This window comes from Rousettus aegyptiacus, unplaced genomic scaffold (genome assembly GCF_014176215.1).
Source record: "Rousettus aegyptiacus isolate mRouAeg1 unplaced genomic scaffold, mRouAeg1.p scaffold_m13_p_7, whole genome shotgun sequence".
Taxonomy (NCBI): domain Eukaryota; kingdom Metazoa; phylum Chordata; class Mammalia; order Chiroptera; family Pteropodidae; genus Rousettus; species Rousettus aegyptiacus.
Genome location: NW_023416310.1, coordinates 29,456,705 through 29,472,600, shown reverse-complemented (window position 1 = coordinate 29,472,600; position 15,896 = coordinate 29,456,705). Strand labels below are relative to the sequence as shown.

At 31.3% G+C, this 15,896-nt stretch overlaps 1 protein-coding gene across 11 annotated transcripts in view; it reads right to left on the bottom strand.

Annotated features, from left to right (window-relative positions):
* Window positions 1–2,406: 2,406 nt before the first annotated feature.
* The window catches only part of FOXN2 (forkhead box N2), a 54,780-nt gene continuing 41,290 nt past the window's right edge, over window positions 2,407–15,896 (bottom strand). For 9 of the 11 annotated variants that reach the window (XM_016142167.2, XM_016142172.2, XM_016142169.2 and 6 more), the window contains 4 exons: window positions 15,145–15,269; window positions 12,981–13,045; window positions 8,090–8,158; window positions 2,407–6,760 (listed from right to left, as the gene is read on the bottom strand). In XM_016142167.2, the coding sequence (XP_015997653.2) occupies window positions 6,222–6,760; window positions 8,090–8,158; window positions 12,981–13,045; window positions 15,145–15,269 (798 nt within the window). In that variant the 3' untranslated portion in view covers window positions 2,407–6,221. The remainder of the gene's footprint in view (window positions 6,761–8,089; window positions 8,159–12,980; window positions 13,046–15,144; window positions 15,270–15,896) is intronic. The other 2 variants (XM_016142176.2, XM_016142175.2) reach the window with 1 other exon arrangement.

The following is a 15,896-nucleotide window of genomic DNA, read 5'->3' as shown; positions in this document are numbered from 1 at the left end:
ATACCGTGGAGTATGATTGTTGGGTGATAGAATAAAAGCATGTTTAGTTTTGTAAGAAACTGCAAACCTGACTTCTAAAGAGGCTGTTACCATTTTCCATTCCCAACAGCAAATGAACGAGTTTCTGTTGATCCACATTCTTGCTCGTATTTGTCAGTGTTAGTGGATTTTAGCCTTTTAATGGGTATGTAGTGGCATCTCATTGTTTTTAAAATTTGCATTTCTCTAATGACATATGTTGAGTATCTTTTGCATAATGCTTATTTACCATCTGTTTATCTTCTTTGGTGTCTATTGAGATATTTTGCCCATTTTAAAATTTGTATTGTTTTCTTATTGTTGATTTTTTTTTCCTGGTATATTTTTGATACTAATCTTTTTTGGTGTTCTGCAAGTATTTTCTCTCAGACTGTGGCTTATTGTCTTATTCTCTTAACTTTTACAGAGCAGAAATTTTTAATTTTAACGGTCCAACTTACCAATTTTCATAATTGTGCTTTTGGTGTTACATCTTGTTGGAAGATTTTAAATTACTAATAATTATTAATTCAATTAAAAATTGGCACTAGATTATTCAGATTTCTATATCTTGGTTTACATTTGGCAATTTGTCTTTAAAAATCTTGTTCATTTCATCTAAGTTGCTGAATTTATTGGCATAAAGTTCTCAATAATATTCTTTTATTATCCTTTTAATATCTGTAGGATCTGTCCTTATGTCTTATTCCATTTTTTATTTTTCTAATTCATGTCTTTTTTCCCCCCAATTAATCTGGTTATAGGTATATCGCTCTTATTGATCTGGTCAAAAAATGTTGTTTCATTCATAACTCCCTATTCTTTCATGGCAATCATAATTCACAACTGCATTTACATTTTTAAGAAAAGAATTGTCTATTTTTGCTTTTCAATGCATATTGTATGTCCAATACTTAAAGCCCAATGCTTGAGTGAAAATATGCTCAGTTCACCAAGGGTGTGGAACTTTTCTCAGTTCCTCTCCTGATATAGAATATTATCATATGAATTTAGTTACATAACAAAGTATTTCAATCTGGTCGCAGTCTCTACTCAGAATTCTCAATCAGTAGACAGTAATTTTGCTTCATGTTCTTAAATTTCCCCTAAGTTAATATTTTCTATTATCTCTCTCTTCAGTCCAACTTCTAGTTTCCTCTTTTATTAAATTTTCCAAACAAGAATGCTTCGTAAGTATTTACTTGAACAAAAATCTCAGGGTTGAGGAAAATCTGTAATGGAAGTAAATCCACTTACAGAAAAATTTTGTCTAAGAATCACTTTCAGTTAAGGAGGGGTTGTTATTTATCTAGTACGTTGTGAGATAAATAAGGCTTTATAACTTGCCTTTAAGTTCAATGAACAATGCTCCTATCTTTTCAACAACATATTTGTAAACAATCTCTGGAACACAGATTATCCTCTTATAGTTAGTTATTTATATTCTCTGTGAAGCACATAGCTATTTAAATTGACAGCTTCTAAACATTTCTATATTTAAAAATTCAGAGGATAATAATACTGTTACTTTTCAGATTAGTAATTGTTTTCATTCTTAAAGCTTTTCAACACATCTAAATTTTTGTACATTTTTTGCTTTATTTCATTTTTTAAAAAACTATCAAATTAGTATGTTCTAGAATTCTTGAGGAAAAGACTAAATGTGTTTTTAATCCTATTTTAATAAGTTATTTTTTAAAAAAAATGGTGCATCTTTCCCCTTCAGAATTATTATGAACTAGAAAATGGTGAATACAATAGTGAGAATAAAACTCTCTTGACTTCCATGACTTCCAATTGGCTCTTATTTTTTAATGACTGTATTTCAAAGGAATGCCTTGGAAGGAGGGCTTAGAATGGCGGTAGTTTAAAATCAAGATGGCTGTCTCATTTGACTCATTTTAAATAAACAACTGTATGTAGATACTATCATTTAAATTACCAGCTCAGAACTTCAAAGGTAAATGGGGGGGGGGCGGTTAAAATCAAGATTGTGGTGGTAGATTATTCCATTTTACAATGGATGACTCAATTTTTAAATATATAGTATTACTGGTACTTAAAAATAATCTTATTTTTTCATATTCTCGACTTGTCTTATATTTTAAAATATCTCATATATGTATGTGAATTAGAAAAGAAGTTCAACTTTAGGAAGAGAATAATTTAACTAACATTACTTTAGCTTTCAATAAGATGGCCTGTAAAAATCAGGAAAAATACTACTTCAAAAAAAAGTACTTTAAAAAATTCTGAAATTGAAACTTCATTTTTCATTTGTATATCTCCAATTTGATAACATTAAAATGGAAAGTGTATGTGTGTATAGGAATATGAGTCACCCATGTCTACACTATCCACTCCCAAAGAACAGAGAAAGCACAAAAATGTTATAAAACAAGCTTTATTCTGCAATACTTTATCATAATGAATTGCATCTCTTTGGTAAAAATAAACTTTATAAACACTTTAATAATCAGAGATTAGATACAAAAACTAAACATTTGTTAAGTTGTTTTTAATATGAGCAATGACTGGCAATTGAGAAGTGGTTCACTTGGACTGTTCATCTACTGGCAGTTAAAACTCAAACTCGGGGGAAAATTTTATGCTACATTAGAAAAGAGGATAAAGAAACAGTTTAATTCAAATTTCTTGAATTGAACAGCATTCTTACACTTTCGTTAAAAATAAATAATAGTTACAATGAATTGGCAATTATACATTTTTATACATTATTATGATGGCAACATCATACTTTAAACTTAAGCACTTAGTTTAATAAAGAAACGTACAACAATTTAAAACCAAATTTTGACAATGGCACTGGCAGTTAGATGCAAAAAATATGCTTTAAGAAAATAAAGGCAGGTATGCATTAAAATACTCTACTTTGTTTTTCAATAAATATTCTGACTACCATCATTAACATAATGAAGTAAACTTTGTTTAAATCAAAGCTTACACATTTCAAACCAACAAAAACTAAAAAATATAAGTAAACCAGAAAGCCTCAAAGTTTCTTATTTAAATGCTATGGTCTTCACAAAAGGTAGCTGAGTTACTGTAGTATTTAAGACAATAGTCTTATAGCTTTGTGAAGCATTCACATCTGTTGCTTAAATTGCTGGGAAAGGCCTCCTGGTCTACCAAGACACACACATTCCCTCTTTAACACTTTCTCTAGTTTTGAATTCACACTAAAACATAGATTTAACTGATCAACCTTTTTTTTACATAATGCCTCAGGAAGTAGCAAAAGAAAAAAAATATATATTCTAAACTTTACTATATACAAAGAATTCTAAGAGAAGTCATGCTGGCAAGGAGAACAGGAAAGGCTCAAAGGTGGAAATAAAGGAGGTGATCCACCAATAATTAGCTTTTGCATGAATACGAGTATATTTTCTTTCTCTGAATTTGAAGAGTAAAATAAAATATTAACTAATTTAGTACTATATTGCACAAATATATTTCAAAAATATATATAGTATTCAGGAAACACTGATTCTATTTGGGATGTGAAAGATGAAGATTTTTTGGGGCAAAACTTTTACTAGGGATCTATTTATAAATTGGAATTGGTTGTAACAATTTATGTCGATATAAGGCAAATTATAGGTTTGCTTAAATCACAGTTTTAAAATATGTTGGAAAATATATAACTTCCCCAGGATTGCCAACTTGTTTTTATTACAGTAAAATTTGTTAGTAATATATTATTGGAAACACAATTTCCAGTCCTTAGGACTTGAAATGACTTTCCTTAATTGGGTGGTTATTAGCCATGTTTTTATCTCAATACACCTGAGAAATGGTATCATAATGACTATGGTATTAATATGGGGAGCCATAATTAAAAAGATGCCTCCCCTTGAAAATAGCTGTGTTGGTAAATCAGTAAACGGAAAGTGAGGCACAGAATTCTGTACAAGAATTAAGTGTAAAATATGTGTAACTTCTTCCTGTTAGCTTTTAGTGCAAAAGTTTTTATTGCCCTTGCCAGTGATGAATATAACCTAAACTTTTAAGTTTGTGGGAGGAGTACATGAAGAGGAAGAGAAAATCAAGTTTAAAGAACTCTTGTTATTTATATTAAGACAAAATAACTTTGAAGATCCCTATTAGAATTGGAGACAACTCCTTATCTTAGATCATCTTCTTTTCCTTACAAAGAATAATGATCTAATGGACAAGAACCAGAGAGAACATTTGCAGTACAGAATTTCAGCAGAACAAAATAAACTGGAACCAGATCATTGAAACACTACTACTAAGTTCTATCCAGAGGACCCTCGTAAATAGCTTAAAAATACTGTTACTAAAATGATTTTTATAAAAATCTGTGTACTATTTTATACTGTGGTAAAGCAATTTTTGGTGTTATATTTATTGTCTACAATAAAAGGTGTCAAACTTGGGTTGGCCACTTTCTGTGGTAGATGTGACATACAGAAAAAAAAAAAAATCCAAATGCCTCATCTTGCATACTTAAGGACTATTTTTCATTATCGACAAATTTTAAAATTACCAAATTTTGATAGCACCAATTCTATTAGTGTGGCTAACCAGGTTCAATTACAATTAACATAGAAATAGGACAGATAATATTACTGTTATCCCTGGCTTAAAGTCTTGCCAATTGAAAAAGTTTTCATTATGCTTCTCATTTGACAGTTTTGCCCTAATCAAATTTAGAAATTAAAATATTTGTCTCCTTAAGAAAATCCAAGTAAATGCTTTATAGTCATAGAAATAGCTAAAAGTAACAAATCGAAATCATGAGCCTATGTGTGTATGTATGTATACATATATGAAATTATCAGAAAATGAAAACAAGGTCATTGTCTCTGAAACAGAACATAGCATAAGACTGAACTTACAAAAAGTTGCTTCTGCCATTGTAAAAAAAATATAATAAATAAATTTAATTTTAATTAGTATCCTGTATTCCTTTTGAATAATATAGTTGAACTATACAAATGATATGAAAAAATGTCTCATACACGCAGGTAGGTTTGTGTAAATAATTAAATGCCTTAGTCAATCACGTTTGGAACTGTGATATAAAATCTTTTAGCATGGGTTAATAGCACATAATAGGTATTACAATGACACCCTAAAAGAGTGAATTATGTAAGATTTAATTTTATATAAATTTTGAAATGCATAAAGGTATATGGTCCCTAATTTTGTAACATCCTTTTAAATTTAATTGCGTATACATACAAATTTAATTCATACAAAGCTTGGAAAGAACTTTTTTCCTAAATAATCCACCTTTACTCATGACAACATAAGTATTCAAAAGGTTTACTTTAGATTACACTCCATTCCTACTACAAGAGTCTCAGAATGTAAAACACTTAAGCAAATGAAAGATGCTCATTGCAAAAGTGTGTCAAAACTCCATAATGCACTCTATGGTTATATCCTCTCGTTGGATAGTTTGAATTCAAAGACAGCTAGTGGCTAATATTTAAACAGTGGTTGCAAAGCACTCTGGGAAAGAATAAAAGGCCCCAGTAAATGCTGTGCAATATATGGGAAGTAAAAAACTTTCAAAGATAATATTTAATAGGAATTGGAGTCCTCTTGGATGAAATTACACCACAAAATTGCCTTTTCTAAATCTTAGAAATCTGTGCTGTACTACCTATGTAACCAAAAGAAATTTGTGAGACATCAAAGATGTTTTACAATTTATATTCAGCTTTGTCATATTTCAACAAAAAAATTAAAAACGAAAAAATTTCAAATCTCATCCTAGTAGATTGCATGTGTCAGGAGAGGAGTATATGAGAAAGACATGAGCAAAATTTGTAGCTGGATCAGTAGTTAATTTCAGATTGAAAAAGAAAATAGATATATTTTGACATATTAATAGAATAAAAGAATTTTCCTAAAAGTTTAAGATAGAGACTAGGGATTTTCTTACATAAAAATTTCTAAATCTTGGAGACACCTATCACAAAAATTATGCCTTTAGGACTTCACATCGTATTTAGGTTGGGCATGATCCTAACAGCAATTACTTAATAAAAATTTAAAAAAGAAACAAAATATTTTAAAATAAACAAGTAATTAACATCCCTCCCCCACCCTAAAACAAAGGAAGTCCATATGGCTTTAGTATCCCTTGTACAGAATTATGTAGAACTGTATTGCCACACTTTAAAATAATTTCACACTAATAGGTATTTCTATTTTTTCCTCAGCTTTTGATTTTGTGTCTTTGCAGTACTTATTAGGGAACCCAAACATGTACGAATTCCAGCAAGGTGGAGCAGAGATCCAGCTGCCTCTTTGAGCTCCTCATCAATTTCTTGACATGGCTGTTTTCGCATCTTTTTGCCTGACTGCCCTTTTTCAGAGGTATCTGCACAAGCCCGTGATGCAAAACTACTGTCTCCAAGAGGATCATCTTCGTAGTCAACGTCTGTATCTTCTTCACTGTGAAATCCTTCGCTGCCATCACTTCCCACGTGGCTACTCTTTGGGATAAATTCATATACCTCATCCACTGAGGACAGGGAAGACATACTAGACCTGGACGCACAACGCTGTGCTGCCATGCTACTTGCACTGTAATTGTGGTCTTCTTTTGGATCAATGCTGGTGGCTAAAGAATCACTCTCTTGTAATCGCATAGCACTGGGATGATTAAATGCATTGCCATAACTCCTCTTTTTCTGCATTGCTGTTTTAAGAGGAAGAGGCTTCTCACCTGTGAAAAATAAAACTTCCACCAATAGGTCAGATGTATTTGATTGCAAAAACAAGCCATTTAAAACTACTATATCATTCCTGAAGAGTAAGTGCTACAGATTAGTAATGTTTTGTACTTCCTTTATGTATTTTTTTACGCAGAGCATATCATTCTGTAGGTATTAATTTCAAATATATTTTTTTTAATCTGAAACATTTCAGACCACTTAATGATGTCTTGACCTTTCCATGGAAAACAGAATTATTTTGAGCTGTTTACACAGAATGTTTCAATATAAATGTATTTCTACACTTAATGTGTCACTACAATGGTTTGCTAACCATTTCCTTGTTGATATTTAGGTTGTTCCCAGTTTGTCACCACTACAAATGACGCTGCAGTGAAAAATCCTTCTAGATGCCTTTTCTCACACATATGCAAATATTTTTCTAGGAGAAATACCAAGAAATAGGATTATTAAGTAAAAAGATATACACATTTAAAATTGTAGTTGGTATTTACAAATTGCTCTCCAAAATGGTTGCACCTATTTATATCCTGCGGTGTACGACAATACCCAGGTCCCATACTTAACACCTAATGTTGTCAATCATTTAATTTTTCATACCTCATGGACAAAAAAGGTATATCTCAATACTGTTTCATATTGTATTTTTTCAATTTCTAGAAAGGTTGCATATCCTTTCAAATGTGTGTTGTCTACATGTTTTTCCTCCTCTAAGACCCACCTATTCATATCTTGCTGGCTTTTTTGCTGAACTTGTTTCTTATGTCTTACTTACAAATACATATACTCAAAATTAATCCTTTGTTTTATATAATAAAAAAAGGTGTTCTGCCAGGGTTTGCTTATGTTACTTTTCTTAAAGATAACTTTTGTTGTCAGAATGCTAAAAATTTTTAAATAAATTTATTTATTTAAATTAGTTTCAAGTGAATACTAAAAATTTTGGTGTTTAATTTACCCATTACTTCTTTCATGAATTTTGCAGTTTGTATTTTAAAGGTTTTTCCTATTCCAAGATTATACTTTCTTATATTTTCTTCCTTATAGCTTTCATTTTTATTTTTAAATCTTCAAAGTTAATTTCTAAATATGCTATTTATTTCTTCATTTCTTGGTCAATGTAACATGATCTATCATAGCATTAACCTCAATTTCTCCATTGCTCACTAAATTAATGGATATATAATAAAAAAGAAACTAAGTTATTCAGATGACAACACAGTTTAGCCTGAAAGAATAATCTTACTGTAACATTTAAATATCTTTCATTCTAAATTACATTTGAAAAGGCAGTCACGAAAATGTATTTTGGAAAGAAAAGCATGATTACTTACATTCTAGAATTCCTTGTTCTATAGAAGTATTTAAAAGCATCATTGCAGTGGCAGCATCAATATCAGATTCTGAAAAAGGACAAGAGTGACAATATTACTGTTTTTTATCACAAGGTTTTGCAAAGAAAAAGTATATTAAACAAAATGAGGCACACATTATTTTGCAATCTGTATTTGTTCACTTAAAATTATGAACAGTTTTGTGAATAGAACTATATAAAGGAGGATCAAGAGGTACTAGAGATAATAAAAGTTCTCTTTAATTATTCACAATGAGAATAAAAGTATGAACTGCATTTCAATAAGTTTTGCCCTTAAACAAACAAAAATTAAGGCATTATTACTTTTTTAGCATTTTTACCTTTTTAGCATTTAAAAAATATTTTTACCTATATCTATCTGCAATTAGAAAGTACCGCATTAATTACATGCTAGTTACGGGAGGGAGATAAAACATATATGTAATTGGTCAGTCTAGATCATGTGAGTCTACAAAAGCTAAATGAATAATTATTGCTGGCACAAAAATATTAGTACTAACATCTTTCATTATAATTTTATATGAGCCTATAAGTACTACAGATTTATATATTACTCAAGAGATCAAACATAATTATGGATGGTCCATAAGAAAAATGGGCTTTAAAAGACTGGTAAAGGCAGTACGTTCTTCTCCAGATAGGACCTTTATGCTCTTGTATCTACTTTTATACTGAAAGTTCCTCTCCAACATGGTGCTCTATTAGTCCGAATAATTGTCATTGAATAAAAGTAAAATGGTATAATCCAAAATGTGAAGGAAAAGTTAAAAAATATTTTAAAATTTTAGATTATAAAGGATAAGTTTAAAATAAGACATGAATATAACACTTCCCATTTCTATCTCAAAGCTGAAAAATTTTTACTACCCTAAAGTTTTCCTTTTTACTTGCAATATTTAATTATAATGTTATTTTAGATAATAAAGCTGTGAAGATATTAACTTGTTTTTTTCCTCTAACTTGACTGTAAACTTTGTAAAGGCAGGAAATATTTGTTATTAACTTTAATACACAAGACTGAGTAAATAAGAGATGGTTGCTATGAGGGAGCACATAATGTTAGAGGTCTTTTCCCTTAAAATGTCACCTCATAAAACAGTGCCTCTACATGATCATCTTTCCAATTAGACTGTCAGTCAGCTTCTTAGGATAGAAACCATGTCTTTATCATCCGTGATAGCTGGGACAATAGTAGGTTCTTAATTAATGCATAAAGAATAAATATATTACATCTTTGCCCTTCTTTCCTTAGATTAAGCTGATCACTATCAAATTACAAATACTGAGTACTTTCAATAATCTTGGCATGTTTTAAGTATTTTTAACTCATCTAATCCTTGCAACTTTATGATATGGGTACTACTAGTATTCCTATCTTAAAGATGAGAAAACAGACACAGAAAGGTGTCTAGGAATGACGGAGGTAGGATTTGAACCTCAATAGTCTACCTCTAGAACTCAGGCCTTCAGTCTGTTATTCATTCAATAAACTGAGTGTCCTGTTATGAGCCTGACATCATTCCAGGTTGTGTAACACAGCAGAAAACAGACAGGAAAATCCCCAACCTCTCAAAACTCAAAGAAATAATTAAAACACATTACATAAGATAGTGATAAACACTAGGAAGAAAAATTAAGAAGGGAGATTGAGAGTATTGGAAAAAGTGGTTTCAATTTTAAATACAGAGGTTAGGGAAGGCCTCAAGGAGAGGATAATAGTTAAGCAAAGACCTCAGGATGGTCAGAGAATGAAGCCATGTGAATATCTGAAGGGAAAGCATTTCAGGCGGAAAAAACAGCAAGTAAAAAGAATTTGAATCAATGATTCACACATATCACAGCCAAGAGGCTAGTAAAACAAAGACTTCTATAATTTCTGTCTTTTACAATGAGACCTGACAACAATTTGATAGAGTTTAGTATCCTAATGTCTCTTTGAAGAGAAAAAGGTACAGCCGCTAGCCCATATTGTATCTCTGTGTGAATTGGAAAAAAGGCAACTCTGTCTCCAGGTGAATGCTTCCCTGTATCAAGGCACACAGCTTGAAAACTGAAGTGTGGGCTGGGTTTCAGACCCCAATCATTGTCTCAGCCAGGTGTCCTTGTGTAGGGCACAACTTGCATGACAGTATACAAAAGCACTAAGAGAAATTGCTGTTCCATAAAATAAAATTTTTCTTTTAATAGAAAAACATCTTTATTTCCAATTACACACACACACGCAAGGAGGTGGTGGTGGTGAGAGAGACTCTACCACTGAAATGCATCATAATAAAGAAACAGTTCGGAAAATTTAAAATCTTTTAAATGAAGCATCTATAAAACCTTATTAAAAAGTTTAGTATATCTTTAACTTGTAGTAAACTTCCACTACAATTCAAGGAGTCATATTTCTGAAAACTACAGAAAACAGATAAGAGGCTTATCCTGACAATATAAGAAAGCTGCGTGAACACAATGTTATCTTAGTTTCCAAACATTTAGAGTGATGACAAAATAAGGTACTGTTTCTATAATAGTAGAATGACAGTATTCCTTAAACACATTTAGTTTGTAGAAAACAGATTATAGCTTAATTAATTTAGACTCTCCCCATGGAATTAACTTTGTGGAACCAAAAACTTCTTTGCAAAAGGATTTCATCTACCTCGGATTTGCTTGGTTTAGAACATTTTTAAGTATGCTTCCCACGATGTCTTGCCAATTAACGCTGATGAAAAGTACAACTTTATTAAAATATTCTTTAGAGAAAGGACCCATACCATTCAGTAATCAAGAACACCTAATTATCACCCACTTGTGGTTCCTAGCAACTATCTTCCATCAAACCTCTACCCAAGGTTAAGTACCCTTCCACCTTTTGAGGCCCAGCTCAACCATCACACTTTCTTCTCTAAAAGGCCTTTCTTGACTTATCTCTAAGCTTAATTTGCCACTCCTATCCTCTCCCCCCACCCTCCCATGTCCACCCAGTGTACTCTGCATAATTCTGGCCAAACTTCTTCAAATAAACTATATATTTTCTGAGATCAGAGCCTCGGTCTTTCATTTCTGCATATCCCAAAGCACCTACTATAGTGCCTGGCACCACGGAGGAACTTAACAATTATTTGTAGTGTTGTATTTTTTCAAACTTTTCCCTAGAAGTAATATCAAGAGAGAAGAAAAAGCAAATTTCCTTGAAAGTCTATGAATATGCCCTAATGCAACCTGATTTAAATATAAATTTCCTTAAGTCTTATGATTTTCGCTTAAAACCCATGAGAATTTTGTATTCCACTCCAAGTCAGAACTGCATTTGTTTTAACCCAGAACACCAACTACTTTCACCACTAAGTTAATTATTACTAGGGGAATTATGAGTATAGAGATGGAGCATCCAAGAATCATGAATATGGAGATGGAGGGAAGGTATTAGCAGTACTGGGGACATGATGCATAATATGTATAAGTCATTAGACGAAAGAGAAGTACCTACACTCTAGTTATGAAAAATTGTGACTGAAACCAGGAGAAACTTGTGAAAGTGTCTGCTCCCCAAAAGAAGCAGAACTTAGATGAAATAGAACAAGAACAAGACAAGATTCTAAATAAACCCCAAAATTCACAAAGAAAACATTCTCAAAATGTGTGCATGAACCAAGCTTGAAAGACTAAGGATAACAAATTAATGAGGTAATAAAAAGATAAAGAAAATTTCAGCAATACCTAAATGTAAAGAGAAACCACATTTACCCATTAGGTATGAAGAAAATGGATACCTTACGTTATAGTTAAGACAGAACATGTGTGAAGCAGACTCCATAACCACTTAACTTCTTTGTAGAGTTCTCTTAAGCTTTTTCACATTCTTCCTTCCCTTATTGTTACAGACCATCATTACACTGCTTCCTATGCTCAGCTTAGGGTAGTTCCAAAGAGCCAAAATGTCTCTGATACACAGAAAGGTTTTTGTTCTGAGCATTTCTATTTTTAAAGGTTATAGAAATGTCTCTAGATGCCAAAGCAACAATGCTAGAAAGCTTTATGTAAATACATTACTAATCTATACTATTAATTATGAGTAGGAGAAAAAAATTCTAATTCAGAATTTTGAAATACTTTCAAAAAGAAGTCTACAAAATTTTAAAAGTTAACTTATTGTCTTCTTAAAGTTATTTACACTTAAATAAACAATAAAAGAAATATTCTGAACTACATTCTAATACAGGGGTTAGCAAACTTCTGTAAAGGGTCAGTAAGTAAATATTTTAGGTTTTGTGGGCCGAGAGGTAAAATCAAGGATACAATACAGAGGTCTCTGTTGCAACTACTTAACTCTGCTCTTGTAGCAAGTTTTCACAAGCCTTGAAATATTATTTTTATTTTTTTCAACCATTCACAAATGTAAAACCATCCCTAATTTACAGGCCATATAAAAACAGATGGCAGGCCCGATATGGCCTATGGACCATAGTTTGCCAACCTCTTATTCTAGCCTAAGATGTATCTGAAAAGATAACTCAATATTACTGATGAATATTTTCCTGTTTTCAAGGGAGAATACACATTGAGGAAATAAAAAATGGAATATAAAACAGTATATACAGTATGAACTCAGTATTTGGAGAAAAAGCATATGTGTGTGTCTGCATGCATGCAAACTTAATCTACTCATGTATAAGCCATAAAAAGGACTAAAGCAATTATATCAAAAGGTTAACAGTAAAGGGTAAGTTTCAGTTTTTCTTTTATGTGTTTTTACATTCCAAATTTTCTGCAATAAAGATGTGATTACTTTATAATTAGAAAAGTTTTTTAATCCTAATTTTTTAGGATTTTTATGATTGAAATACTGATCTTATACATACCTTTGAGGGTTCGCACCTGGTTCTGTGTGAGTACAGAACTGAAGTAGTGAGGTGATAAAGAGCCACTGAAAAACAGATATGACAAATGTGCTTATAAAAATCTTAATTTCACTTTTTATTGAGCTTAGTCACAAATATGGCTAATTTGTACAACCCCTCCCCCCAAACTATTTTACCTTGTTTTCTTTGCTAATACTATTCAGTTTAGGAAAAGTCTGCCAAAGGAGAAAACTCGTAAAAGCTAAGATTAAATCACAACTATTTGGATATTCTTAGGCAAAATAATTAATCTGTAAAATAGAAATAATTAAACCTCCCACATAGGGTTGCTGTGCTAATTAAACAAGAATAATGCATTTAAAATGCCTGGAACAATAGACAATACACAATAGTTGCTACTTAGTGTTGTATTGGATGCTTAAGTTTGATATAATATCACTACAGGTATTACCACAGAAATGAAAGTGTTTATTAAACCAAATGCTTGAGGAGGACTTCGTGGTAATGATAAAAAACAGGTAAGTTCCTGATTTTATTGGTAAATATTATTATCAAACTGAACTTTCTATATTCATGAAAAGAGACAAATTTTTTTTTAATTCCAAAAATTAAAACACCTTTGAGACAAACTATTTGTTTTTATGAGTTTGTGATAGTATAAAAAGAAGTCTGCTTTGCTAACTAAATTAAAAGTCTATTTCTTAGTCACGTCTTTATGTACACTGTATCTCATTCTCTTCTTCAGACTTACTAACTGACAGGAAAGGACTACACAAAGGCATGTCAGAAGGAACTGTCATTTTGCCAAAAAATGAAAAAAGTATTAAGGTAATGTTTTAAAGTCAAAGATTATAACGTTTATGCTGTCAATTGTTTTATCTACTTGTTTTTAAACCACAAAATTATCTTTATTTACCTCTAAACATATGATAAAGCTAAAAAATATAAATATGAAAATGCAACATATCAAAGGCACATTAAAGTATGCTTTTGATGGTATACAAAAAATTGCGCCAATTCTCCCACTTAATCTTAATAAAAACAGAGCATAGCTAAATAAAACACATAAGTGACCATCCCAGAGCTTACCATTAGCTTCTAAATTATTATTATTATTTAACTGGAACATAAGCACCAACATTGACTAATAAAGAAGATATCGACTCTCAAACAATAAGGATATAAACACTGATAAATTCTTTTCTAGATTTCATTCATAAGGATAAACCACTCAGTAGTTCTTATTATAATGATCCTTCATTAAGTTCTATCTACTTAAAAATCTCAAAAGTATATATATACACATATATATTAATGACATTTCAGCTTTAGCCTTACTAATTTTTTTACTATTTCAGCTACCATCACACCTCTAAAATTTATAATACTTTAAGAAATTAACCAGTATATGAAATGGTGATAATTGTTGTAGCTAGGAGTTCATTATAACTTTGTATTTTTGTGTATGTTCAAAAATTTCCATTCATTTTTATATTAAAAAGCTTTACATTAAAAAAAATTAAGCATTATAGACTACCTTTAAAAATATCTTGTGGCAAAATGTGGCATTTTTAACTCAAATGAATGTACATAATTAAAAAAGATTCTGAAGGCCTCTTTAGAAAAACGAAACAAAATTAGATTTAAGGAGGTCATATTATTTTCAGATGTGACTTAAAATGACAAAGCCATAAGGCCAATAAGAGTCACTGAGTTTGAAAGCAAAAGCCAAGGAAATACATTACAATTATATGTATCAGCAAAAACAAAACAAAATGTTACAATGACAAACTGTTAAAATCTTATTTTAAAATTATTAAATATACTTTTAATATCTCACATCTTTAGGTCAACATTATTGCAGGCAAATAAAATGATTTAACCATTTGCACCTGAAATCAGGTAACTTTCTTTAGAGTTCAGTTATAATATATTCAGTATTGACTACATTTTCCAGAATTTATGTTCTTACCTATCCAATATCCTGTTTCCTAAGAACAAAAGTTAAGATTACATGTAAAAATCCCTTAGGCTAATGTCCTATCCATAAATAATTCTCTATACAATAAAAAACCCCAAAACCCTACAACGTTTTTAAGTTTCTCCATCTCATACAAGGAAATCTTATAAATCACTCCTGACAGTTATATGGAAGATCCTGTACCTTTGTGGAGACGCAGGAGGGGTGTAAAATGTTAATGCTGAGGAAGAAGGTTGCTTCTGCAGTGCCTGCATAAGGTTGGGTTTATATTCTGGATTAACACACCATAAAGAACCTTTTCCATTAACCTAGAATAAAATACACAAGAATTAATAACCTGGAACTTTAAGACATACACATTAGTATCTGAATGTTTTTAATAAGTGTACAAGGAAAAAGCCCCCTATTGTACCTTTGGAATACAATGCAAAGGTTGGAGTAAGCTTGCTAGGTAATCACTGTGATTTAAAGCCCTGGAGGCAAACTGCCTGGGTTCTTAACTCGAACTCTGCCATTTACCTGAAGCGTGACCTTAGAAAAGTTAACTAACCTCTATCTCTCTGGTCCCTTATTCTCTCACTTGCAAGGTAGGATAGTAACTACCTACAGATACTCATAAGATTGTTAAAGTATACACAAAGTATACTGCACAGTGCCTGGCACATAGGGCTACAGGACTGCAGAACTCCAGGAAGTCCCATTCACATCACAGTCTGTGAGAATGGTACAACCCCAAGGTGTGCAGTGAACAAACAGCATGGAGGACAGTACAAGGTGCTCCTCCACACACTAAGATGTCAATAAATGTTAGCCATTATTATTACTGTTACAAAAAAAAGGAAAAATTAAACTTTCTATACAGCATCATTTCCCAAAAAGTGTTAAAGAATATGATACTACCTGAGGCATCGAAAAATAATTTTTATTTATAATGG